Raw genomic sequence first — 27861 nt, forward strand, 5'->3', positions numbered from 1 at the left:
GGAGGGGATGCACATCATTTACCCCCTCCCCCTTATCAGCAAACGGTGTCGATGAGAGGAAAAGGGAGAGAAAGACGGTGGGAGAAGCAGCTAAAAGCAGCTTTATCTCGCGACCACCAATAGCGTGATACCGGAGGTTTGTCTATCCGTTCGACGTTGCACAAACCACAGGACGCGCCTCTGTATGTAGTGGGGGTTCAACGAAGCGGCATAGTGGGGTACGGCGATAGGATGTTGGCGATGTGTCGGAGAGAAGCGTTGGATCTGCGTTTTCGACGAGAATAAAGTAGGTGGGGGATGTTCAACTCGGAGACGTGGGGATGCTCTCTTTCTCTCTCTCTCTCTCCCCCACGAAACCTCGGTTCCCTAACTATGTGGGAGGCGTCAGGGGGAGGGGGGAGCACCGCCGTGGAGGGGGACTAGCTAGCTTGTTGAGTTAGCGTCGAGGTGGCGGTACATACACGCGTCATGGAGAGAGCACCCCCCAGAAAGAGTGGGGTACAAACGTGGTCCAGGTAGGGAACGGGTGACCGAGTGGTAACATAAAGCCCAACATGCGCAGGCCTACGGTTAGTTTGCGACCGGACGAGCGACTGTGCGCTTGCGTGACCCTCGGAGGGTTCTCTCCTTCTCTTTTGCTTCGTCGTTCGCTTTTTCACCTTGTTTCTCGCAGTACACTCGCCTGTTCGATGGCAAGCATGACTCGGACCTCCGAGGGTCGCGTGACCTTCCGCCCGGCGCTCTCGAACCAGCCTTGCGCCAGATTGAAATCTCTCACTCGGCCGCAACCATTTCTCGACAGAAAGACTCGCCGAGGATCGCAGATCCGAGATATAGTGGACAATCGTTTATAGAGATGCGACATAGCATCCGAGCTGACCGAGAGAGCATCCTCGTAGACGATGGGGATACCCACGGAAGGATCATCCGTCTTCGGCGAAATACTGGATTCGAAACAACGAGGGAGGACGGAGGACGATTATGGCAACCATAGTAAGTACGCAAGTCCAACATTGGCACGTAAACATCGTGAAAATCTTGAGCCCAGATACATCCAGTTAATACAGATTTATATAAACATCAACATCGAGACATCGAGATATAGTCGAAACGTACTCTTTGGTTGCCAATCTCATTCTTGACCTCGTTCTCCCTTTCTCATATATTAATATACGAAAACAGAAACCTGAGAGTGAGCATGTGCAAATACAAGTCCTAATTTAAGCGCGTATCGATATAAAATGGAAATGGAAAAAGGAAAGAGAGAGAGAGGGAGGATGTAGAGTACTGATGTTCAAAGTACAAGCAGTATTCGAACAACACGCTCGGTGTAGAATAACCGCATTTTGCGGTGATGGAAAATTTTTATTCGAATTTCCAGCATACTTCCATATTAAACAGTCTCAAAAATTATCACAGATAACAACGGTGTATAGTTCTTCATCTGCTTTATTTAATTACGCCAAACGAAGAAAGATTTCTTTTCAAAAAGCATCTGGACTGACGTTATTAATTAATATCAGGAAGAAAGACTTGGCATGGCAACAAGAATTCGATTTAAAGACATTTCTTGTACTGAATGTATACCTATTATAATTTTCAACATCCCTACTATGGATTGATGATCGGATCTAAACTCGTTTCAGGGAAAATTTTTGGGTAAGTTTCATTAATTTTCACGATAAAGTAACTTTGAATTAAATATATTCGCAAGTAACGAATAATAATTTCAAATATATGTATTATTGTTTGGTAATATTATTTATCACAGACATAAAATGTTATTTCTGAATAAATTTTGATGTAGGTGCAACACTGATTAAACTACTAGAAAATTAGTGTTTATCAGGTATCACAAACTGGATCCAGGAATCAGGCGCTATTAATAAATTCATCTTTAAGGACCATGTGTGAAGAAGATGTGGAATCCCAACTAAATGCAATCTTTTGAGTCAATATCAACAGTGTATTTACATCATAATTCATTCTAACATCCAAAAGAGCAATTTTACTCACAAAAATGCAATTTTAATTGCGTAATGTAAGTAATATATGTATTGCAATATTAAATTTTGTGTGCAAATTTTTATATATAAGTTGTTAGCAGTATAGAAAAAGTAAAAAAGACTAATTCAATCCAGACAAAAAAAACAAGGTTCAGCTTGAGGTTGGGTATGTGGTTCTTTGATAAAATAATAACAAAACTGATAATAAATTCCAAATAAATCAAAATTTACAAACAATAAATATAAATATAAAATATAAATAAATATAAATTTAACAATAATAAATTGCAAAATTTTTAACTTTGATTTTAATTGAAACAACAGATTTAAATTTTGCTATTTGTTTAAAAGCAGCAAACTTTTAACGTTGTTTCTTACTTTCTTTTGACGTATCAAAATTTCAATTTTTAATTATGTCTTTTAAAGAAGTTCTAATTCCTTATGAAATGTTGGTATGTTGAATAATCAGCTTTGTTAACATTTTCAATAATATGGCACATTCAGGCTCTGTCTGGCCCTTTTTTCCAGCTTGATTAGTCTTTTTTACACATGAGTCCATTATTGTGAGTTAAAAGCAAGGTAAATTTTATTCTGCGGATTTTACTTTCCAAACAGTAAAATTATATTGTTTAAAAATGTGATTCTTTCATTCGAATTCTTAGACAGTTGTTGATTCTCATTAAAAAAAAATTGATTAAATGTAAGCAATGAAAATTTTCTCAACCGAGCGTTTGCATAATTTAAAAACTATAATTTAAATATAATTTAGTTTAGGCCGACAATAGTGAGATTAATTCTATATTAGAAATAAATAAATTAATCTATAAATTAATCTTCAGTAAGTTTCAAAATGCTAGTACATACTGCAAAATCAAATTTAATTTCTAGTCGTATAATTTGTCATATGTAAGATAGGATCGTAATAGGATCTAATGAAAAAACTATTTGTAGTCTATAATCTAGTCAAAACTTCGATGTTAATAGAAATTTTCGACTTCTAATCAAACGTATTTCTAATACATAACATATCTTTAATATAAAACTATCAATCTAGTCAAGAATTTCAAATATTTACCTAATCCCCATCTAATAAAGATACATATAGCAATATTAGTTGTCGCAAAATCTAGTCAATTCATTTTTTAGTTTCGTCGTATTAATTGTAAAACTATCATTATTCGATTATAAAAATTATTTATTTAGTTCGTATTGTGGTACAGCACTAATATTATAAAATCTAATTTTAAAATAGAATTAATCTCTAAGCCTAGATATAAACTCAGTCGCGGCAAAAAATCGCGTTTGAAAAAAAATTGATTAAAAAAGTACAAATCTTTCTTTAAATTCCTTAAATAGCTCGCTGAGTAATATATTCTTTTAAATTCAAGAATAATCAGTTTTCATATGATCTCCTTACAATGTATACATTATTTTATACTAGATTAGTATTAATATTAGGTAAAATTGACTAAAGCACATAAAAATTTAATTGGTTTACTATTATCTAAAGTCTTGCAATTCTAGTCATACTTAATATATTTATAGTTGTATTCCAAGTCATTTCTATTCAATCACTTAGTCCATTGATGTAGTTAATTTAATATTTGATGCATGATATGCAGGCCACTAATAAATGCAATCTTTTCTTAAATCTTAGAGCGCACGGTTCGTTATCGTGGCATAACAGTTAATCGTCTTATCGACATTATCCTTACATTTATATGTTTGTATATTACGTCACGAAGACCGTGGATGCGGTGCCATAGAAAATTTTTAGAAACTAAAATTATACCAAAAAATGATGCTAGTCCATGGACGCTATGCCATATGACACTTACACCAAAGAATGATGCTAGTCATTTCCTTAGACGATCGAACCATTTTCCATCTTTGTCTTATAATTCTCAGTCTTTGGAAGCACACATATAATTCTTCTAGAGCAGTACTTAATTTAATTATACTATAAATTTGCGTGTAAATAGTCTAGTTAATACCAGGTATTATATATATAAGTTTAATGCTTAATAATAAAGCACTTTTCTTTTGATAAGAATCTTACTTAAAAATGAAATAATAAACATGTAGATTTAATTTAATGATAAATTAATTTATAAATTGTAACATATTTTGGGAAACGTGCCAGTATTGTGATCATTTAAAATTGATCCTTGAATTGTAGACATTAATAATTGAGGAGCAATAAATTATTACTTGCTCTTTTTAATAAAGAGAAGGCTTAATTAGTATAATGTAGGTAATAAAGAAGGACAAGCTTGTGAATTTTATATAAAGTGCCTGTTTACATTATTTAACTCTTTTATACTTAATTTACACGCAAAAACAAGATGTCCTCAATGGCAGCTACCCATGTAGAAAAGAGGCAGCACTTGTGTACTGTTAGGATAAAGTACGTTAGGAAAAAAGGAATCATTTCACATTTCCTTGTTTTTTATAACTTTTAAAAAATAGAATTTTTTGTTTAAATATTTATTTGAAAAATTTTACACCTTTCTCTCAAATAATATAAAATTTTCAAACTTTATTCTAAATATATTATTTTATAAAAAATCATTAATTTTTAAGATTAAAATTAAAATTAATCAAAATCTCTCATTGCTAAATTTTTGCAAATCTTTGATGAATGTTTCATGAATCTTTGATAAATCTTTGGAAATTTTTTGCAATAATGATAATAACATGAGATAATATTGTGATGATATCATTGATGAAATGGTTATTTGTTTCATCATGTTCCTTTACACATACTATCTGAGTAAGAAAATATCTTGTGTCACTTTGCTTTAAAAAGCTTTTATATTTTAATCCATTTGCAAAAAAAGATTTATCAAAAATTTACTACACATTCATTAAAGATTAATGAATAGCAAATAATTTTAAAAATTTGTTAAAGTTACAAGTCAAAAATATAAAGATCTATAAATAATTCACAGATTTATCAAAAATTCATTAAAGATTTAGCAAACCTTTACCAAAAATTTATTAAGAATTTACTAAAAACTTGTCAAAAATGCATTAATTGTTCACCAAAGATTTATCCAAAGATTTGCTGAAGATTCATTAAAGATTCTCTAAAGATTTACCAAAGATTTATTTACCAAAGATTCATAAAAACTTTATCAAAAATTCACCAAATACATATTTACCAAAAATTCGCCAAACATTTATCAACATGATATCATCACAGTATTATCCCATATTATTATCATTATTACTAAAAATTTGTCCAAAGATTTATTATCGAAGACCAAAAAGGAGATATAAAATGATTCAATAGAAAATTGTAAGATTAATTTAATATTAAGTTCCTGTTTTTATCCTATAAGTTTGGGCATTTATCAAATCCGATTAATTATCCTTTTCAAGTATTAAATTGGCTGTGTTTATTTTTATATTTCACAATAATATATTATTTTAATAATTCATCATGTTAATATTTTTTTACGTATTTTAGTCAAAAAGTTCAAATTGTATCATCTTTATGATTTGACGCAGAAATCATAAAAAATATATTTAATTTAGATCATACCTTTATAAAGTATTTGAAAACTAAACAAATTTAATCTAATTTGTTTAGTATTTACAAATTTCATTTCTATCGCGTAGCAGATTGGAATTAATGTAGTGGCCAACTTTGTGGAAAATTTGATTTAAGTTTGCATAAACGAACCATACGTAAGAATTAACATTAATCTCACTAGTCAGCATATCAATATAAACAACGATGTAAAATTATAAGTATTCCTTTTAATTCTATTTTATAAGTTAATTGTGTTTAATATAAATTTCAATTAGTACAAATTAATTTTATTGTTGGCGCTTAATGTACAAAGCAATCATTATAATCATAAACCGAAAACATTAATTAAATCTTAGCCAAAAATATATAAAAAATGAAAAAATTAATTGAATCTAATTTTAATAAAGAATTTTTGTTTTTAACGTAACAAGAAATACAATTTATCCCATTTGCTTAATTCGTAAACAATGAAATATAAGTAATATAAGAATTATTTTTCGAAAGATAAATAGTATGTTTAAATGAAATTGACTCAAATTGTCATTGATTTTATATTTTTGGCTAATATACGTAATTATTTACGAGTGGTATCTAGTCAAAAAGCTCATGGACGACTAACTCGAAATGTTTCACCAAGAGAGGACTTGGCAGATCTCGAAAAATCACATGCAGAAATATTCACCAGATAATATTACGTAATTATGTAATATTGAATCAATTTATAACTCACCTTTTGAAATGTTTATATTAAATCAAAATATTTTAACATTTTTTATGGTTGACGTTGATCTATTTAATGCTACGAATGCTTCAAAGTCTTTTGTAATGGTAAATAAACCGTAGCAATTGTCAAATATTTTTATGACATTAAATAATGATGACGTTAAACATGTATAAATATATAATATATTTAATTTAAAACTCTATGTTCAATATTCATATTTTCATATGACAAGCATAAAAAAAGAAAAATTAATTGATTATCTAATATCTAAGTCTACAAATATCTTGTAATCCTTGCTAAAGAGATAATCTGATTTAAAAGTTAATTTTTTATTACATAATTACGTTTGATTAAAATGCACTGATTTGGTAACTATAATTTATTTACTCACGATCTCGAGTCGTCTTCTCTTGGCTTACGTAGTAGAGCACACGATCTCAGTCTATGGAAATAGTAATTGTAATAGCCTGTAACAATGCGTAAAATTTAATTTGTAAATATCTTTTCGATAAGAAAAATTAAGTAGCTACAGTATAAGTCTTGTATTATTTATTACACACGTACATTACAGTCTTGTATCTCATTACACAAATCGATGTGTAATATCGAATTATGTAATGAGAATTTAATTATTAATATTTTATAAGATAAATATAATGGAAAACAAATGATTAATTTTTATCTTTATTTATTATTTATTATTTCAAAGACCAATACATGTAAAATGTGTAACAAATATATCGCGATATATATTTATATTATCTATATTAAACATCTTTCTAGCGTGAGGAGTTTGTCGCGTGAAATATTTATTGCTTTCAATGTGGTTTGATAATTTTCGTAGAGTCTAAGTATGCCGTATATGATGCATTTAATCACTTATTTACTCCACGTATTTAATATTCCCTTATATCTCTTATTGCGATAATTTATGTGTATAATTATATAATATTTAATCTATTTAATTCACCATTTGTCGTATTTATACATCTATTTATTTAATACTTATCATTACAAAACATTGTATTTGCGTGTGCGTTATAATAGAATCATGTGTGAAACGTATTCTATATTATAAACTGTCATAAAATATCAAAATATGCCATGTAATACATATAATTGAAATATTGGAACATGCGCGCACGCGCACGCACACACACATCTGTTAATTCTGAAATGTATCGTTCCGAAATCATTATCGTGGCGCATTAGATTGAATTAGAGTAAAATGTCGATTATCTGCGTAAATTGGCAGACAGTAATCTACCATTATCATGCATGAGCATTTGTGTAAAACATTTAGAGAAAAAAAGAAATTAAGATATAATAAATAATATAAAGATATAAACACAATACAGCAAATGAGCATTATTTACGAATTTTTGTTTAAACTTGATAATCGACATTATATTTGATTTTTATGCGAACAAAAATAACTTCTCCATTTTTTCGTATGCTGCTATATTTATAAGAACCATCTTGATAAATAAATTCTGTAACATTGGAAGAAATCGTGTTTTAATTTCTAGCCATTTGATAAATCTCATGAGACTTGGAAAAATTTTTCAACTTTTCGTCTCCATATTTTTATAATATTATAAAATTATATGATCTCTGGAATGCAGAGATCTGAAGGAGTTCACAAGAAGTAGAAAATTCGAAAGGGAATTAATCGAATTGTGCACGATTTTCAAGGATAAAATAAATTCCTTAAAAATTGCAGATATTTCCGATAGTAAACACACTCTCTGTATTATCTATACATGATCGATTTACCATCATTGAACCCTGACGATAAGTGAAGTGCAACAAGTCACTTACCGACCGATGCGTCGCCATTTGGCCATTGCCTCGTTTGGCCGTCCCTTTCTGCTTCCCTTTCCGTTCCTTCTGCTGTAAGCATGTGTCCTTGCACTGTACCCGCAGTCGCACTATTCGCCGCGACCTAATCGTCATATGCAAACAACCGGATAATTGGGTTAAATACCTATATCGAATTTTATAAACGATCGCGCGAATGAAAGAGCATACGGAGCGATCGCCCACTGTTCGATTAGATTAACTAGCTGTCTTAGTATGGATGGTTTGCACGCGATATTCACTTACGAAAACATAAAATAAAGGATAAAATGACGCGAAATCCATGGAACTCCGATCTTGGGATGAATACACTTTCCGAGAAAAGACACTGACCGCGATGTAAACGCGCGCGAGGCTCCAACTTCGTTTTTGAGATCTCAACATATCGACGAAATGCGACGAAACGAAGAACGCGCGGAATCACCTTCGCGCGCGCGCGGACGAGCAACGGTCGCTGCGAACTGAAAGACTGAACACCGAACGCGACAGATTCAAGATATCAAAGATAATTTCACATACGATATTTTTCGTAATCATCTATCCAAAACACGATACGAAGTGATCGCCTTCAAGTTGATCGATTCAACACTTCCGATACTCTCGCGTCTTCGCGACACAATTAACTGATCGCCGAGCCGTTGGCCGTGGGAAGGGGCAAAAACGATGGGAAAGCAAGAAGCTGATTGGTCACTTCAAAAATCAGCGTTTCCAGAAAAAACGCATATAGCCGCGCGAGGTCGCCGGTGCAGAGGCGCAAGCCTCACTTTTTTATCTCTACAGTCTACGGTAACGGAAAAGATTTCGAATCGGAGTATCGTCAACACTTCGAAATAAAACGATATGCTGAACGCGATTAAACGCGACTTTTATGGAATCTAGCTTGATTGTAAATTCACTGTCTTCACTGACATGAAAAAAAAAAAACTCATTAAAGATTGAAAACAATGGACAAATCAATTGACAAAAGACAATAAATTATATTGCATGAAATAAATTTGTCAGTTGTTATCGTTAAAATTCGCTTGTTAGTTCGTCATTAGAATGTTAATCGAAAAGAATTTCCCTATATTGTTGTAAAATAAAAGATAAAAAATTGAGTTTTGCGTAAATAAATCAACTAACAATTGTTCTGCTGCTGCAGATGCATTTATGCGAACATGATTAACGTAACGCGTTAATTTATAATCTCGGCACTTTTGGCATTTTATACGATATTCCCAATTTTTATTGCATACATAATGTGCGTAAAGCAAACAAGAAACATATACGAAATGCATATGAAACATACATACGCGAAACCCAATCATTCCTGCATGATTTTCTCGATATGTCGATTAGATAAAGTTGCCGTCTTCGACAAATTCACGCCGTTATGCTACTACGATAAATATATCGATGAGTTCGAATTTTTAATCCGAAAATCTATCAGAAAGGCATCCACAGAGAAAGAGGGAGAGACAGGGAGGGAGCACCAACTTAAGCCAGAGATACTCGATGCTTGTTTTCGTGCTGGTTTGTTTGCTGAATGGAAATACTCTGTCTTGATTGGCAATAAGATAGAGCATTTTTAGACTCGAAAATTTCTCTAGTCTATGACCAATCGAGAACGTCCAATCAGCTTGTAGTACGACACATGAAATATTAGCTTAGAAGAAAATAGATAATAAATTAAGTTATAAATTAAGCTTTGCAACTGTTGTAAAATTCTTCAACACGATTGGTTCTTGCTCTTAGGTCCTGTTAGATCTAAACGTATAAACCAGTCGTGTTGAAGAATTTTACAACAGTTGCAAATAAGCTGCTTTTTCTGCTGAACGCAGCCATTGGTTACGTTTAGAAAACACAAGTGATCAGTAAGCGGTCAATGATTATTGGTCCTTACTGTTAGATCTCCAAATTTAGATCAATTATATTAGCGAATTACTCAACTGGCAACGGTTGTGTTTTTTGAACGTAGCCATTGGTAGATGGCGTCTCTGGTAACGCATTTAGTTATCTTCTGAGTCCGAGAGCAGGCGAGCGCGAAATCGCGCTCGAACCGTTGCGTGTTGCGAACTCTGCTGTCGCTGCTATGATCTACGTGACCTCGGCACTCGGCATGCGAGTACAGCGACAGCGACTAGCAGCGACAAAAAACAGGCCTAATGGCCTATGATCATGCACGTGTCATCGTTTTGCCATCGACGTTAAACTGACGATCACGACTGACAACAGACAAAATGCTGTATCCAAGAAGACATCTGACGTTCATCGTCCGCTCGCAACTACGTTTGTTACGATGCGAAACGACGATGAATTGTCTGCGGGAGATGCAACGCGGAGGTTATGTTCTCGGACACATGCATCTTCGGCACGCTAGTTTGAGACCTGAAATTCACATTGCAACGTGCAGCAGGACGTACGGTACGACAGTCCTACAGTCGTCGGCGTCCGATGTTGATCATAAATTGATGTCATTTTGCGACAATGTTAAAGAGGGTCGAATTTCGGCAGACGGTCTGAAAGAGGTTATCGACTTATGTAACAAGAACAATTATCAGTTACCTCACGATACCGGCGTTTTATTGCTCAAATGCTGCGGCAATCTGCTGTCAGACTTGAACACGGTCGACAGAATATATCTGGCAGACCAGGTAGAGTGTAATTTATTTTAACTTAGAATACAATTGGATAACCATAACCTTAAATAACAATATATATTACCTTAAAGTTAAACAATTTTATTGGAACACAAAATTTGAAAACATTTGAGAATTATTTTATGATAAATTTTCTAAGATTAGGTATTGTAATATATACACATTGTGAATATTGCGTTCCATTTAAATATAGTAAACTATTCTTGAATATGTTAATCAATGTCAATTTGTGTCTCCTAAAAATAAAACAGCCACAGTAACATAATCATTTCAGCCTTGTTTCTTGCCAATATTAAACATGTGTCATTAATGTGTCACTGTGTTTCTTGCTGAATAAAATTCAGTGTACTGAGAAAGAGCCCTGCTTTTATAAATATTGGTTTTGTATAGCTTGTATTTGTTTCTTTTTTGTATCAGGCAAAAAGAAACAAGCAGTATTTTAATTGAAACAAAGAAAAATTTATCATTCAAATAAGTTGTTTTGATACATAGGTATGGCATTTAATAAAGAAGAATGGTGGAACACTGACGGTGGAGCATTACAATACTCTACTTAGTGTTAACAAGGATAACTTTAGACCTACAGATCCTAAAAAGTTCTTAGTGAATATGAGTGTGGAACCAGATGAGAATACCTATCGCTTGCTGTTAAATGCAGCTACAAAGGTGGGCAACAGTGAGTATCTGTTGGATATCTTATCCATGATAAAGGATAAGAATGTAGTCATTTATGAGGAAGCAATCAACGCGTTGATAGAAATTTGCGTGACTAATAATAATATTACTGAGGTCAAACAAATGATAACGCAGATGCGGGAGGCTAAATTGTCGACAGCCAAAGCATATATGGAACTGGCATGTGGTTATGCAAAACTTGGCGATATTCCGAATTTGGTCATGATATTGAACGAAGAACCACAGGATAACACAAACCTTTTGAAAATAATAAAGGTTCTGAGCATGTCCAATAATAGTAGACATATTCCAGTTGTCTTAAATTTTTTAATAACCTCAGTACCAACGCTCGAGTCTGAAATTTCCAAGATGATAGCAGAATTGATACGCGCTGATCGAATTACAGAAGGTAATGCTATTATAAATTGCCTTGCGTTAAACGAAGCGACCAAAGATATGGTGCGGAATGTTGTAAATAGCTTTATGACCCAATTAGTATTGTTAAACTCGCCAGTTAATGATATCATTAAATATGCGAATGACTTTGTCGAATCCGACTGCAACCAACAAGCGTTAATCGACGTAGCAGAGATCGGTTTGAAACTGGGTAGAGAGAAATTATGCTTTGCGATATTCGAAGCAATGAGAAATAAGAATATAGAGTTACGACCGCATTATTATTGGCCTTTACTGATAAGAGCATATCATAACAAGGGAGAGTCTGAAATATATTCACTCATCAAGTCTATGATGTATGCGGGAGTAGAGATAGATTCTGATACGATGCTTTATTACGTATTTCCATACGTAAATACCGCGAATCCAATTGTTACACTGAATAGATTGTTATTGAACAATGTACCGGCTACTTTCTCGTGTATGCCTCTATTACATTATCTGCTGCAACAGAATCGATTACGAGATATTACACCACTATATACGTACCCTGTATATTATAAGGTATATTACAAAGAATTGATAAAACCACTGGTATGTGCCTATCTCGCCACTAAAGACGCCGAAAATTGTGCAATATTACTAACGGCATTACCGCAAGGTCAAGATTTTATTGGTTTGTTTTTAAGATTGCTGGTAAACGTTAAATATCCGACTTACACGGTAGAGCATTTACAGCTTCTTATTAAAGAATTTAAAAAGCGTGAAGCAAAGATATCTTTAGAGGACGCAATTATTCTTAAGAAGGAACTGCAAATGAAAACTTTTAATCTTACGCTAGATATAGAGAACCTAATAGATGGTCTGGTTGATTCTTCTATCAAAATTTCGGATAGCATGCTCATAACACTTCCGAAATACTTGAACACTAAAGAATTAACATATTATCTAGTGGAGTTAAAGAACAAAAAATTCTCTACTAAAGGAGTTCTGCAGAGATTACTGTTTACATATTGTAACGAGCATAATTTAAAGAAGGTCAAAGAGATAAAACGGGAATACGACGCGTGCCAATATGAGTGGACACCTAACATGAAGTCATCCTTATTTGAATTGTATCTTTGGCAAAATATGTTAGAGGAGGCCGAGACATTGTTATCCGATTTACAGAACATGCCCGATAAATTTCAGTTAGACAGGATCAAAATCGTGATGTATGCTACCATGTTGGTGAAGACGAATAATCCTGCAAAGGCATTTAACGTTATTGAAAGTTTTGACATCTCCGATACTAGAGTAGATGCTCAGGCACAGTGTTGTACGCTTCTAGAAGTGCTGGCACAGAGTCGGTATCATGCGCTCACAGCGGACATGTTAAACCTTCTCTTAAAGAAGAATTACTGTCAAATTACCGCGAACTTGTTGAAACCGTTGGTGACGATACCCTTGGAACGTGACAACATTAAGGACGCGATAGATGTGGTCGCAAAATGCGTAGAAGAGTATCATATGGTACCGTTGGCATTCGAATTACTGACAATGTTGTTGGAGCAGAAGTACAGCTCAAAATTGCAGAACACAAATGAATATATAGAGCTAGTGTACAATGCAGTAGTTACCACTACTTCCATCGCAGTAGCGAATACCTTGCTGGCGATAGCATTAGCAACGTTGAATAAGACAGAGAAAGTGCAAGCTTTGTTAAAGGTAATCAAAATATTTCCGATTGCGGTTTAATTTGTAAATTTATTTTTTAGGTTTATAATTTACTTACAAAACTGCTCAAATATTTTAAATTTTATAAAAAGTTATAAAAATAGAACTTTTTAATATTAAAAGAGAAAAGAAGTATTTATAAATTTTTTTAAGCTCTGTATGTGTGTGTGAAAATTGATTTTTTTTTACATAATTTTCTGAAATTCGCGAAACACATAATTATGTAAACTTTGCGTTAGTTAACATCTTTTGAGTCACACTTTTCTCTTTCTCTCTCTTACAGGATTACGAACTCTCTACGAACTGTCTTGTACACTACATCAACACAAAAAGTAATAAACGTGTTGTGGACGGTTTCCTGAACCTTCTTAAAATAGCCGATGTAAATCATTTTAATCAAGATACGATATGCGAAACGCTCCTTGCTGCTTATAGTAAGTTGTCTTTCTGCATTGTTTTTTTTATGTATTTTTTAAATCTTAACGCTTTTTAATTGCATACAAAATTGATATTCACAGGTAAAGTAGGAGATTGCCATCGTGCATTACAACTTTGGAAAATTATGTGCATGAAAAATATCAAACCCAGCGAACAATTTGAGAAGAATTTTGTTGCACTTTTATTGTCAAATAAAATTCCGCTTCCTTCAGAGTTCGACTGTAATAAAAGTAAAATAAACATTAGTAATTAATATTAAGAATAACAACAATACATATAAGATAACTATAATTTAAAAGTAAAGTAGTCAAATTGGAATTTGTAAGAGAAATTTAACAAACTATATAATTTGGAAAAAAAGATTTTTGACTCTGTGAGAATTTCTGCTGTCTTATTCTCTATTTATTATTTTGTATATATCTACTATATTATTATTTTATAATAAACAGAAGTATAAAAGTACTATTACATACAGGAAGTAAGTTTATCTAATAAACAGATTTTAGATTTTCTTGAAGTAACAAGCTGTAATCGTTAATTAGTTTGAAAGCTTTATCTTTGAGCGGCTCGTAATTAATACGTTCCTTTTCTTTAGCTATAAATTCTTCGATCTTTTTATTATCTTCTTTCAATTTTTCTAACTTATCTTCTAAGCTACTAATTTCCGGATAAATTGCATATTTCTCTACTTTTTCTTTAAGCGCATTATATTCCGCTCGTAGTGACTTCAGCTCGTCCTCACAAATAGATTCTTCAGACACCAGTTCTTTTTTTTCGACGATCAGCTCATCCCGTTCGAGTTTATTTCGCGTTTTCAAGCCATCCAGATCCTCTAGAACGATCAACTCGCTCTGTTGCTTTTTCAACTTCTCTTTCATTTGCTTGGATTCTAGCTGTAGTTTCTCTTCTAGGATCCTCAATCTGTTGAACGTCTGTTGCATAGTTGCGTAATCTTTCTTTAGTTCTTCAAAATTATCTTCGAGGTGGATAGTTTCATAATCGTTGTATGGAAATTTATCGCGCAAAATAGCTGTTTCTTCGGCTTCTGTAAGATATTCGTTGTTCTCCACTGTGTTTGCCACGGTCTCTAACTTGTTAACAATTTCTCGCTCAAGTTTTTCCAGCCTTTCCATTTCTTCCTGTTTGCTCTGTTCATACGTGGACATAAACTCCTCCATCATCTCTTCGCGTTTACGCAGTTCCTGATATTTGACTTGCTTCTCCGACTGATTATCCTCTATATTGGTTTCCAGCTGCTCTAGTTGTTGCTCGAGTTCCGCTACCTTCTTCTCCTTCTCGGCTATTTGAGCTTCCGTCGCGGCAATGTCGGTATTGTCACGCTTGATCTTCTGCAGAAGTTGCTCTCTCTCGTCTTCCGGCGACAATTTTTTACGTTCTTCCTCCTGCAATTTGTCCCGCTTCTCTTCCGCTTCGATGATTCTCACTTGCAGCTTCACTGCCTCCTGTTTCAGTTGGGAAAGAGCAATTTGTTCTTCCAAGTGTGCTTGCTCTTTGGACAACTGGTCCAATTCGCGTTGCATCTGTTGAGCTTGTTCCTGCAATTCCGTCTTTTGTCGAAACAGATCATCATACTTTGCCTTTGTATGCGGATCCATACTTTCAATTATATGTTCGGTTCTTTTTCTCTCATTTTCAATATCTTTTTCCATCTTGTGCAATCTCTGTTCCATCTGTTTTCGTTGCTCGAACATTCGCTCGACTTCCGCCATCCTACGTTCATTCATCAGTGCCAGCTCCTTGGCCTCTTGTTCGATCACCTCCTTGTCAACGTCCAGAGTCATTTTATCCACGACAAGATTATAGTCGGCTAATTCAGCCTGTAGAGTCGTCAACTCCGCGGCCAGACTCTTGGCTCTCTTATCATAGTGCAAAAAAGTGGCCTTCTCCTTGTTCTGCGCTTCAATGTCCTTCATTATTGTTGCAATCTCTTGCGTCAGTTCCCTTATTTTCAACTGCAGCAGGCCCTCATAGTATCTCTTATCTTGAATCTGTCTAGAAATTAGAAAAATTGACAAATTTATGCAAATGTAGGAACTTTTTTTTAGATAGTTTTAGTACCTTGTCATTGGCAGACCCCTAGTGGTGCCAGGTCGTACACCCGCTATCCCATGTTGCGTAATCGGCCTGTCCAGCATGCTGACGTTGAACTGCTTGGCGGTTGCTAATCCTGTGCTGGTACGATTCAGTCCAGAACCTATTCTGAGGCTTGAGCCTGCAGTCGGTGCACGATTAGAGAGAAAGGATGCCGATGGTGGTCTCGCTAAAGCGAGGCGTCCGGGTGTTGCTGAACGATACGTAGCTGAACTAACATACTCCGATGACTCGTCCTTATGCCCGCGTCGAGATTTAGGCCGCTCGTACTTGCTCTGAGGTCTAACGATGCCCGTTGGCGGCCTGTTGGTGTCCATCTTGCTCGGGGTACTAGTCGCGTCCTCCTGGTCTCGTCGCCATCGAGTAATCGGTCGTTCTCCGCTCTTACCAGAACCAGAAATTAAGTTTTTCTCGGACTCCATTTCTTGTAAATGAGCTCTTTAGATTAGAATGTCAATTGCAAGTGTTTATTTGAATTTGGATGTTAATTAGGAGATAGAGGGAATCGATAATGATTGACAGTGTATCATGCATTTATTTGACAGGACTGGTGGGATATCTGCGACGTCGCGACGGGAAATAACAATGTTTTGCTTATCGTAGTCATAGAAACTAGTATTTACGTGGTTCGTTGTATTTATCAATTTCCACGTTTGATGCAAAACTAACTATACTGTTCCTCGTAGAGAAATAAATTGAGAATTTCTTTTCTTTATCTAGTCTTATAGTTTTTATAAAAATGAAATAATAGGGGGAAAAGAATAATTTATACAAACAAAGGAAAATACGAAATATATATTTATAAATTTGTAAAATAATTAAAAATTTAGAAATATATCATAGGTATAACATTGTATTTTGCAAGAAAAAAATTCCAATAGCCAAAAAAGTAGCCAATCACAGTTGATCTTAGAGAAGAAAAGCGAACAAGATTGGTTAAATTTCTTACGATCAACGACTAATAACGACTCATTGTAGATCCAGTTTTATCAATTTGTGCTACTATACATGTAATATTACGTTATTCCGCAAATTATTTGTTATTTCATTCGCATTCGTGTTATTATTATTTTTGGACAATAAGCGCATAATTTGAATAAGACCGCGCTGCCTTTCCCGCGTGTTTTTAGCCGCCATGACAGTTTCGGTCTCCATCAGTTTCGACAAACGTGGAGTTTGGAGTACTCGGGCGATTTTTATCCGCCAAAAGTGGATAAGAAGATTAACGAGTGCGAATTATTGTCGAAAGTGTCAAATAAATGTGACGGGCGACCTCGTCAAGATGTATTTGTTATCGCAAACTGTTCCGATTAGTGTCGCTTCGTCGATCGTAATCGACAACACCGCGCGCCCGTCCGTCACTCGAAATCGCAATCGCAGCAATCCAAGTGAATGTAGATTTCAATATCTTGTCCACCCAAAAATGATTCTTACATTTCGAGTGCTCATGTGTTTTTCGTTGGATCGCGTACGCGAGTGAAATTTTAATGTAAAATAAACCGGACATGGTGTATCTTTTGTCAGTACATACATTTACACGCGGAACCCTAAGGGTCGGTTCTTCTTGGTAAATTTACCTATCAGGTAAATATATGTTTGTCTTTATTTATTTAAGAAAAGAAACGAAGATAGACACATGCTTACCTGGTAGGTAAATTTACCAAGAAGTTGGAACAACCGGCCCTAAGAGAAGAAAAATGTTGAAAATGTATTTTTTTTATAACGTCAAAGTTGTAGCAAGGGTTAAGATTTCCGCCGACGGATGGCGCCAGCGGTGCCGTGGATTAGTCGAGCGCGGCAAGTATTTGACGGTTGCCGAGCAACCAAGAGTGAGACGCACGACGCGCGACTCGGAGTCGAGTAGTTGAGTTCCGTCGTTCCGTGGTTCGAAGTGCGACCGCGACGACGCGTTTAGGCTGCAGGCGGCACCGGCGCGGTGACGGCGGCGACGGCGTGGCGGTGGAGAGCCCCCGAAGTTGAATTTAACATACGTTCGTCGCGTCCAAGAATATCCGCGCCGCGCGCGACCGCCTCGAGGACGTGGCGGGCCGAGCCGAGGCAGAGCGAGGCAGAGCGCGGAGCGAGACAGAGGACGGAGGACAGAGGACAGAGGACAGAGGCCTCTACGCGGTAGAGTAGCCGTTCAAGCAACGCAAAGCAACGTGTTCCTCGGGTTCGCTCGGGTTTTCTCGATCCCGATCGAGAGCGCGAGTAGTAAACGCGAGTGTACAGTTGTACACGCATTTGGAGAATCGGTGCATTTTGCTCTCTGTCTCTATTCTCCTCTGTCTGTCGCTTGACGACCGGCAGCAGCAGACAGTCCGCCGTAAACCGGTTCCGCGTGGGCCACCTCGTGTTCTCGAGAGAATGTTCTGAATGGCGCGGTGAGAGTCTGGTGCGCGCGTCCACGCTCGTTCGCTCGCTCGTTCCATCGTTCTTTCCGTGTCAACCTTCGAACGCCTTCAGATTCGGAGTTCAGTTAGCCTCCGTTTGTCATTCGCGCGCACCGCAGAACACGCTACCGGCGGCGTGCGCGCATTGTGTGTGCGTCGCGTCGCGTCACGTCGCGTCACGTCGCGTCGCGTCGTGTCGTGTCGGATCGGATCGCGTTGTACGTACGATCACGCGAGTGCGTGTGAGTGCGGTGTACGAGCAAGCGTCTTCTGTCTGACGAGGAAATCACAAGCTCCGCGCATCGTCGTCGCCGGCGCGGGATCATGGACGAGGAAGAGATCGACGGCGTCAAGTCGCCCATCAAGCGGCTCGGCTCCACGCGGAAGCTGCTCGTCTTCAATAGTGAGTGTTTCTTTTCTCTCTCTCTCTCTCTCTCTCTCTCTCTCTCTCTCTCTCTCTCTCTTTCTTTCCCTTGTTTCTCGACTATTTATCATATATATACATACATTTAAAATCTCTACGTACGCGAGATGTGAATGTTGCTGGCTTCGCGTCTCTTTCTCTCTGTCAAGTGCTCTCCTAAAATAAACATTTTCCGATAATCGATCATTACCTACCGCGTCAAAGCGATACGACTTTGCTCTAGCGAGAGACTTTGGCGCAGCAGCTTTTCTCAAATATCGGCCAATTTTCCAGTCACGTAAATCTGTAGGGACACATAAAAAAAGATTGCTTAAGATTTTTCTATGCTCCTGAATGTCATGGAAATCGACCGTGCTGAAACTTGCCATTTTGAGAGAATCACGTTATCGTGAGAAGGAGAGATATCGGTGTACAAAGTTATTCGGGATACTAAGCTGGGCACGTGTTTGTAATTTCTAATTTTTTTCCACGAAATTATCTTTATAACTCTTTGTGAGTCTATGTGTCGAGATTATAATGCTATCATAGAATTTTCTTCAAGCATTCGCAAATCTGTATTTGATTATAATCGGAAAATCATAGTTCTAAGAGGGATTATATCTTTAATTTACAAATTCATTTTCATAGTAAATAGAGAGAGAATTGTGTCTATTTATTCTTTTATTTTTTTAATAATAAATTCGCAATTTCACTTTTAATTGAACTCAAACATTTTAACTAGTACTATTTTTATATTAAAACATTTTAACTAGACAAATCTTTCTTAACTTTACATTTTGTACGTAAACGATTGATATAGCTGTAAAAAATTTTCAATATATATTTAAAAAAAAATTTTTATGAGAAACAAATATCCCTCTCGAATACCAGAATACTCTTTGAAAATGACACAAAATGCGTGTGTTAAAATCTCTAATTTTAATAGATGAAATCATTATTTACTCCTCAAAGAGAGCAATCTCGAAGAAAAATAAAGCGTTAGCGTATCTCTGCGCTCTTGTCGTAAGCAATACGTCGATTCTCATCGCAGCGTTTGTTTTTTTTTCCCCCCGTGTAATTTTCATAATAACTCGCGTTGTCTAGATAACGATCTCAAGGGCAAAGTTTTGAGTTTCATGGATGATAATGAATTTCCAATTAGAGTTGTTTCGAGTGCGAGTGAAATGAATCGCGAGTCGATTTCGGTGTGTGTCATTGGATTCGCGTCGTGTTGTTGTAATCTATAGTTTCCTTCGAAGATTAACCAGCGCGGATTCTGAACGTGCGAACAGGTGCGATTTGTTTGCTAGACAGGCATAATATGCAAAACGACAGATTATCCAATTTCGCGTTGTGCGTAACGCGAGAAGAAAGTGATGAAGCGTCTCGTTTCTAGCTTCGGAAGAACGGAGAGTGCGGTGTTGGTTTACGTAAAACTCAAAACATACGTAAATGTGTCATTACGTCAAATCTGTCCGAAAAGATGCAGACGGATGTTGGACAAAATTATCTCGTTTCTCGAATTACGCATTACAGACAGCGAGTCTCAAGTGCAAGGAGAACGAGAGAAAGAGAGAGAGAGAAATTCTCGAATCTTTAACTTTTAATAAATTTTAATTTAACACAGCTACTATGTGTGTTAATTACGTTACATTATATTGAACTTTTTATTAATGCTGGAATGTTGCTCATATTTTTCTAACATTGATACTAGATTCAAGTGAAATTCTTTATCCACGCAATTAAGAATTTCCTGCACTTCTTTTTTTCTACTTTATAGATTGCAAGGAGGTGTTCAAACTTTTTATTAAATGTTATATTATTTCAAGCTATTAAAATTTTAATTATAGTAACTTCAATTAGTTCTTGAGTGAAAATTTATCCATAGTAGCATTCCAGGGTTAAGAGACAAGAATAAGTTCGGGAGTCAACAAATGATAACAGAGTATAACGGTCATAAGATTGACTTTTTAAAAAGAGAAATGATATGTTTGAATGAGACCATACAATGCATTTCGTGTTTCCTGGTTATATTATAACTGCACGATTGGAGCACATTAACATCAACATTTTAGAAATATCCAATCTCTGTTTTCTCATCAACTTAAATAAGACATGAGATACAATCGATGGCAACCGTATATTTGCGAGCGATGTTCCACATATTTAAGAAGCTAGCATTACGAGACTCGCATGGGAGGCGAGATAAAAATTGATGAGAAACGACAAATTCCACTTTAGAGACGCTTATAATAGTAGAAACTAAGCGTCTGAGCGATTTACAAATAAACGTGTCGTTCCGCATGAAGAGAGGCGAAACGAGTCGTGCGAGAAGTGAAGCTGCGATCTTTGCCAGGATGTGAAGGCTATTCCTCTTATCTTGCGAAGGGGTTTTTCTCCCGCGAGGTTTGCCTTAATTTCACGTATACATATATTACTCGACCGTCCCGGCGAAACCAAACCGAGAAGATAGTTCGTTAGTTATGAATATCTTTTCAAATAATTTACGATGAAATAGCTTATTACGCATATATATTTGCACTATTCTTTTTCAATTTTAACGTTAATGCTACGTTTGATAATTGTTGGTTCAATTCTATTTTAATGCCACCTTCTGTGTGTTCTTCAATTAAGCTGAGCCAATCGTCCTCAGTTTATACAAGCCTCGTCGTTCGAATTATAAATATTATATACATAGTATTACTCGCCGTAAAAAGATTATCGTCGTCACAATTATCTCGATTCTTATAACATCATTAAAGCTATGGAAAACTAAATCATGAGAAGTCTAATGAGTCATCGAGTGGCGATTGCGGTTTGACAATTGTTTCTTCGTACATTATGATAGAATGGAAAAGCGAGAGACAGTGCGTTTGTCTGCTCCCTTTCGGAATAATTCGCGTTCGAGCCGCAAAGAAATTGCACGTTTATTAGTACGTTGCGAACGTGTCGTCATTATAGCTGCATGGTGGAACCTAGAGTGAGAGGCGATCAAGTGCAGGCACAGTTGCACCACTATTGGAATGCCAGTGCATACGAAAGCTGCAACGTGCACTAGGCACTCCTAGTCGAATCACATTTTGATTCTAACTTACGGTTTGGGAGATCAAATATTCGCGTACAATGATATTTGACAGTCATATCTGTGTTCGCAATTTACTTCCTCCCAATAAGTTATGGAGAGATTAAAACGAGTTCTCTCAATTAGGTTCTATTAAGAATTACGCTAGTTTTATTTAATATTAATTTTATTTAGTATAATATTAATTATCTAATTAACTAATATTAATTAACTATTAGTTACTATATTGTTATTAGTTAATATTTATTTAATATATTGAAACGCAAATATTTTTCAAGTATTGCATATTTCCACACAAATCTGAATATCTAACTCGAAATTAATTACATCTTTGATTCTATTGGCAGATTTATAATGATTGATCACTTTAACGAGCGTGTCATCTCTTAATGAAGCGTGTTATTTCGATTTCGTGCTTGTTTTATACATTTCATCAAATATATTTCATTTATGAACCAAGGTTTCCTTTCTTAGTCAAAGGAAAACCCGCTCGAAATTTTTATTTCTTTTTGACTTGATTATTCAATGTACTTGCCGATCAATCTCGCTTCTCATTAGCATTATTGATACCGTTGCAGCTTTTTTATGTTTTCGCGAGTTATATAGAGGAAAAAAAACTACAATAGACGGATGGAGATATAGTGTAGAGTCTACACTGAGACCACGCGAAGAATAAAATAATTTTCTCCAGCATCATGTAAGCTCCGGACTACTTTAGTAAAATTTCACGCAGTGATCCTCGTTTTTCGCAGAAATATTAATCCATCTTGGGACTTTCTAATTCCATGCATTGGCGTAAGCGATTGGTTTAATTTCTATAACAGATCACAACAACGAGATTTCATGCGACAACGCGTATAGCAATGCAGATATTCCTTGTGACCTCATTATGAAATAACTCAATATCCATTAATGTCGCACTGAAAGTAGCTCATAGCGAAAGTACCTCCCAAGCCTCGCAAAAATAATGCAAAACGAAAGCCGATGTGCAAAATGAAATAAAGTTGCAAATGAAAGAATAGAAAAATGTTTTTTTCTGTGAAATAAATACGGTATTTAATTTCATTTCAGAATCAAGTTACTTGTCGCAATACGAAGTCAAACACATTTTTTGTCCAGTTTTATGGAATTCTCAAATCGTGTCGTGTTTCTTTATTTTATACACAGGGAATTATCGCACAATCGTAGAAAGATAGTGAGAAATTCCAGAGAAGTTTTGGACGCGATAGCGTGTGTGTGTGTGTTTGTTTGATGTCACATTATACAACGTGGCATCAAAAACATAAATCCGACGATGAATTCACTGTACTCGCGACCGCTTGCGAAGGCCCTTCCGTTACCTGGCCGAACCTTTCGACCCTTCCCAATGAGATAAAACGAACGTTTTCCGGCCTATGGGTCTGGCCCTTGCCACTATGCCGGCTGGTAAGCGTAACCACACACGCAATACGTCTGCACGCACCATAGCATTTAAATGTACGCATGTATGTGAATGTGTGTGTGCGGAGGAAAACAGGAGAACGTCGAAAGAGAAAGAAAGTATAGTGAAGTCTCGCGCAGACGTTTGGTATTCACCGCTTATTTCGACGTCGTATTTAGAACTGAAAATAGTATCTTACTGTAAATATTATTCATACAATACGGATCGCGTTAATTAACATAAATACAAAGCAAGAATTAAAAATAACTGCAATCCTCTCTCTCTCTCTCTCTCTCTCTCTCTCTCTCTTTTTCTATATATATATATATATACATAAATCAATGTGATTGTTTCTCAAATTTCTAAGGTTTACTTATATCCATCGCTCTACCCACATGAAAATAATGTTTTTACTCAAGTATTTAAAGTTTAGGTAATAGACAAACCTGAAAATAATTTTGTTAGATCTTCAAACAAATTAATTATTTTGATGATCTAAATTATTTACAAATTAGTACTTGTTATAACTTTTTAGATACTAGAATAGGGCAAAATCATTTTTTCCGTAAACTTGTATGTATTTGTTAATTGCTATCAGTATTATCTATCACAATTTACTGCTAAAGCGCGATGACAGCATTGGCCAATATCAGTGCGGAAGAAAAATTCAAACTGTCATTTTTGTCAAATACGAATCTTTTGTTTTGTTGCATCCGCGTGCTTGCAGGCGTGCGTGAGTGCACATTGCACGGTTCCAAGTGCAATATCGAGGCGCGTGCGCGTGCGTCTGACATGTGGGTGTGCCACGTGTATATGAATCGCTGCTGCAGTCCCTTTTCGGTGTACGTTCTCGTTATGCGTGCTTGCCGTGCATGCGTGCCTATATCTGTGCGCGTAAGGCGGCCCACGTACAACAGTCACCGTCTGCCGTAATATCGATCTTGTTAACCAGTCAGTTGTGTGTACGCACTACTGGTTATGCACCTCTCGCACGGTACACAAGGACCCACTCTGCTGTGCCCCGTAGAATACCTCCCTTCATCTCCATTTATCAGTTTACGTTTATCGAGTTTTTATCAGTTGAAATGTATTTTTAGTCCGATGTATTTTCCGAAAAATTCTCTTATATTTCTCAAAATCTTTCAGAAGCTATTGTTATTTCATTTCGATCAGTCATATAGCTTAAAGGATATTTAAAGAACAGGAAGAGTTTAAAATGAATATGCAGCTTACGTTAATAATATTTTGTATTGCAATGAATAAAAATATGTGCGTGTATTACACGCAAAATTATATAGAAATATAAAAAGTATTTATTGTTAAATTAGATTCGTTCGTATTTCAATCCTATATTTATATAGGATAATTACATAAGAATTATATAGAATTATAAAAATAGTTAAATTATACGACTTTTTCTGTACTTGTCGATAACAATCGCGATCCGGTAAAATGAGCTATTTGTTGGTAAATTTATATTTTATTGTGCTGCATTATATTAGCGATGCAGAAAGATTCGTACCGATCGGCTGGTTTAATGTGGAAAATTTTGCGCACGAACGCACCGACGCGCGTGCATCGCGATGCATTCGCCGTGCACTTGGATCGATTCTATTAGAATTCTAAACGCGCCTTCATGCTTCTTCTTCGCTTAGCGCCTCGCTGATAACGTAAATCGCATAAATTTCTTCGGCAACGAATAAAGACGAATAACTCGTGGAATTGTTAAATGTTTAATGCATAATCAATAATAGCTATGCTTAAAAAATGCACTGGCGCTGGCGCTGGCGCTGGCGCTGTACGATTAAGAGTTAAATGATGAAGTAGCGCATATTTTTTGAGGATTTTATTTTAATATATGTATATATGGAATAGAATTAAATTTTTTTTATCTGTGATAAAATATTGATTGACGAGCGAAAATTTACTCGAAATTATGTCGAAGATAAAATTATTGTGGCGCAGCGATTAATTTGGTATATTAACATTAACATTGTATATCATCGCTTAGACGTTTCTTCCCCTTTCGTATCGGTATAGAATCTGTCCTTCGGATGATGATCTAAAAATAAGAAACGCTTGAAAGAAATGCGTTTTCTACGGTTCCTCCACTTGTTCACCATAAATACGTTAGACAGCCTCGTATATATCCACTCCACTCTCGCGGCGATCCCATCGACAACGAAATCGTTTAAACGTCGCTGCGCGTACCAAAATATTTTCTCAAGCAAACAAGCGTTGAAGATTGCTATTATTTTAGAGCCGCGCACGTGTGTTTGCGTCGCGAATCATACAGAGAATTTCAGCGATCTTACCCTGGATTTTTACGATTAACAGCTTGGATGAATCTCGAATCAATTTCTCTGTAATCGCGGCATACGATATCGAAATACAATTTTGTCAAACATGTAACAAATGTTTTTATTTTGCCTCGTTAACAAGTACTTTGTCAGTACGCTTCGGCGCATTATTCCGGAAACGCATTCTCTGATAAGCTCTTCTCCGCGATGCGCGACGCGTCGGCGGAAAAAAAGTAAGAAGACGCCGACGACGACGACGACGCGACACTTCCTGTCCTCGGATATTTTTACAAACGGCAGTACAGCAGTCATTTTTCCCGCGAGTCAAAAGAGACGGTCTTTCATTCGAACACGTGCATCCCTTATGGCCAGGCGCATGCGTTCAAATATCTCGTACCAATAAAGCAGAAATAAAACGATGTGTAATATCGCAGTTTTTCGCGACGACGAGAGAATTGTTGTCTAATGACTGTAGATGTAGAGAAATGATAAAACGAATAGAAGGTTTTTTCGCCTTTTAGAATTATCTCCCAATTTCGCTCCGCACGACTGTAACCATGGTAAAAACGCATCGACCTCACTTTGTCATTTTCCTTTGGACCGCGTTATCGATTCAATTGATTTCGTCAACAATGACGCTTGACGTTTCCAATATTATTACGCGCGTAAAATATATATTTTATTGTATGTATTATACATTCTAATTATTATATTATATTAATTATTATATTATTATATTATTGTGTATTACATATTAATATTATCATGTTTGTAGGTTTTATGTAATAAGTATAATTGGGTTCGTAAAAGCAATTGCAAATAGAAAGATAAACGTAGCGCGAGCATAGAAAATAAAAACGATTGATTTTGAAATTAATTATTACCTCCGCTTTACGGCACTAATAAACGTCAAATTATTACGATGATAAAATTCATGAGAGTGTATTATGTGCGTATCATCCGAAACTGACCTCTTCACCGAGGATCTCCGAAAACCGTTGCTCTTGGCAACGGTCGGGGTCATCCGCTCGTCCGATTCCCCGCATTTCCGGGATTCGAAAATTTAGGGCATCTATCGGCCGACTAGTCGCGACTGGCGCCGATTTGGCACACTTTCCCGACCCGTCGCAACGTATTTCGCGAGCCCTAAGCCCGCGGGTGCGCTTCGTGCGTGTGTGTGTGTGTGTGTGTGTGTGTGTGTTTTGCGCCTAGCTCGAACCAGCCCTCCGGTCATAAATTTCGAACTCTCGCCCTCCGGAGAGCGGATCTTCACCCGAATCCTAACCCGCGCAACCCTCGTTATTGCAATTTTTATCCCGTGGCATGATTCCGGCATCGTCCCTTGAACAAAGGGAAGCGGTTTTGGCATTCTGCGAATTTTTGCTGTTCCCTTGCATCTGTTTGGATTTCTTTCTTTTTTTCTTTTCTTTTTATATTTTCTTTTTTCCCGGCGATCTCAATTATCCTACTTCTAACTCACGCACGTGATACTCTCGATCCTGCACGACATTCTCTGATAAGTCTGAACATTGTTTTCAGTCTTCAGAACATTGTCATCATATTCCGTAGTCTTGGCGCCACTTTACTTGCATGGAAATTTTCGTAATAATTTTAACATCTTAACATTCGTCCGGCGTCCTTTTGCCTGCATCTTCGAACACGGTAACGTCTTTGTTCCACGGACGCGGCCGTTTCGTACGACGCAGGTATAGCACGTTCCTTCAGCTTTCTTCTCTTTCTCTTCTCTTTCGTCGATCGGCCGACGACGACGTGCTGCTGCCGGGTGCCACGCCCTGAACGTGAAAAAGACATAAAATCTCATTACGATGGCCTAGGCAGGCCGAAAGACCTCATCGTTAATCCACAAAGTATACAAACATATAAAATAAGATCGGAGTCTGTGAACGTAAGGCTCATTGCTCTCGTGACATTTAAATATTATCAAATTAATGTAACGTAATTTAAGCAGGTCGATTAGTGAATTAGATTAAAATATTTTATCACGTATATCTGTCAATGACAACGCTATTCTCTTTTTTAATTTCCCTGCTTGATAAGGGACATTGAGTCCCTTGATAATGCGGTGGACATTAATGAACGAGGGACAACTGCTGCTCGACTGCTTATTTTCCATTCGACTACAGCGCATTTTACGCCTT

General features: G+C 36.2%; 3 protein-coding genes and 1 long non-coding RNA gene across 5 annotated transcripts in view; 3 read left to right on the forward strand and 1 right to left on the reverse strand.

Annotated features, from left to right (window-relative positions):
• Positions 1-364: 364 nt before the first annotated feature.
• On the forward strand, positions 365-7771 carry LOC114254257. The gene is made up of 2 exons (XR_003625630.2): positions 365-1659; positions 1808-7771. It is a non-coding gene; the product is annotated as an uncharacterized LOC114254257 (long non-coding RNA).
• A 2421-nt stretch (positions 7772-10192) lies between these two features.
• Positions 10193-14372, forward strand: LOC105832953 (leucine-rich PPR motif-containing protein, mitochondrial). Its single transcript, XM_012674301.3, has 4 exons — positions 10193-10761; positions 11260-13545; positions 13838-13988; positions 14073-14372. The coding sequence occupies exons 1-4, from the start codon at positions 10348-10350 to the stop codon at positions 14243-14245; spliced, it is 3024 nt and encodes a 1007-aa protein (XP_012529755.1). The 5' UTR covers positions 10193-10347; the 3' UTR covers positions 14246-14372.
• On the reverse strand, positions 14150-16856 carry LOC105832954 (intraflagellar transport protein 74 homolog). Its single transcript, XM_036291052.1, has 2 exons — positions 16072-16856; positions 14150-16005 (listed from the first exon to the last, which is right to left on the reverse strand). The coding sequence occupies exons 1-2, from the start codon at positions 16524-16526 to the stop codon at positions 14481-14483; spliced, it is 1980 nt and encodes a 659-aa protein (XP_036146945.1). The 5' UTR covers positions 16527-16856; the 3' UTR covers positions 14150-14480.
• A 983-nt stretch (positions 16857-17839) lies between these two features.
• Positions 17840-27861, forward strand: part of LOC105835085 (SLIT-ROBO Rho GTPase-activating protein 1) — a 62969-nt gene continuing 52947 nt past the window's right edge. The window contains exon 1 of one of the 2 annotated variants that reach the window (XM_028190096.2): positions 17840-18900. In XM_028190096.2, coding sequence (XP_028045897.2) covers positions 18822-18900 — 79 coding nt within the window. In that variant the 5' untranslated portion in view covers positions 17840-18821. The remainder of the gene's footprint in view (positions 18901-27861) is intronic. The other variant, XM_036291299.1, reaches the window with a different exon arrangement.

The sequence above is a fragment of the Monomorium pharaonis genome, chromosome 8 (genome assembly GCF_013373865.1).
Source record: "Monomorium pharaonis isolate MP-MQ-018 chromosome 8, ASM1337386v2, whole genome shotgun sequence".
Taxonomy (NCBI): domain Eukaryota; kingdom Metazoa; phylum Arthropoda; class Insecta; order Hymenoptera; family Formicidae; genus Monomorium; species Monomorium pharaonis.

Coding starts and splice junctions, on each gene's coding strand:
- LOC105832953 (XM_012674301.3), top strand. CDS start 10,348: ATGCTGTATCCAAGAAGACATCTGACGTTCATCGTCCGCTCGCAACTA. Junction 13,546..13,837: donor AAGTGCAAGCTTTGTTAAAG/GTAATCAAAATA, acceptor TCTCTCTTACAG/GATTACGAACTCTCTACGAA. Junction 13,989..14,072: donor AACGCTCCTTGCTGCTTATA/GTAAGTTGTCTT, acceptor TGATATTCACAG/GTAAAGTAGGAGATTGCCAT.
- LOC105832954 (XM_036291052.1), bottom strand. CDS start 16,526: ATGGAGTCCGAGAAAAACTTAATTTCTGGTTCTGGTAAGAGCGGAGAA. Junction 16,006..16,071: donor AGGGGTCTGCCAATGACAAG/GTACTAAAACTA, acceptor TCTAATTTCTAG/ACAGATTCAAGATAAGAGAT.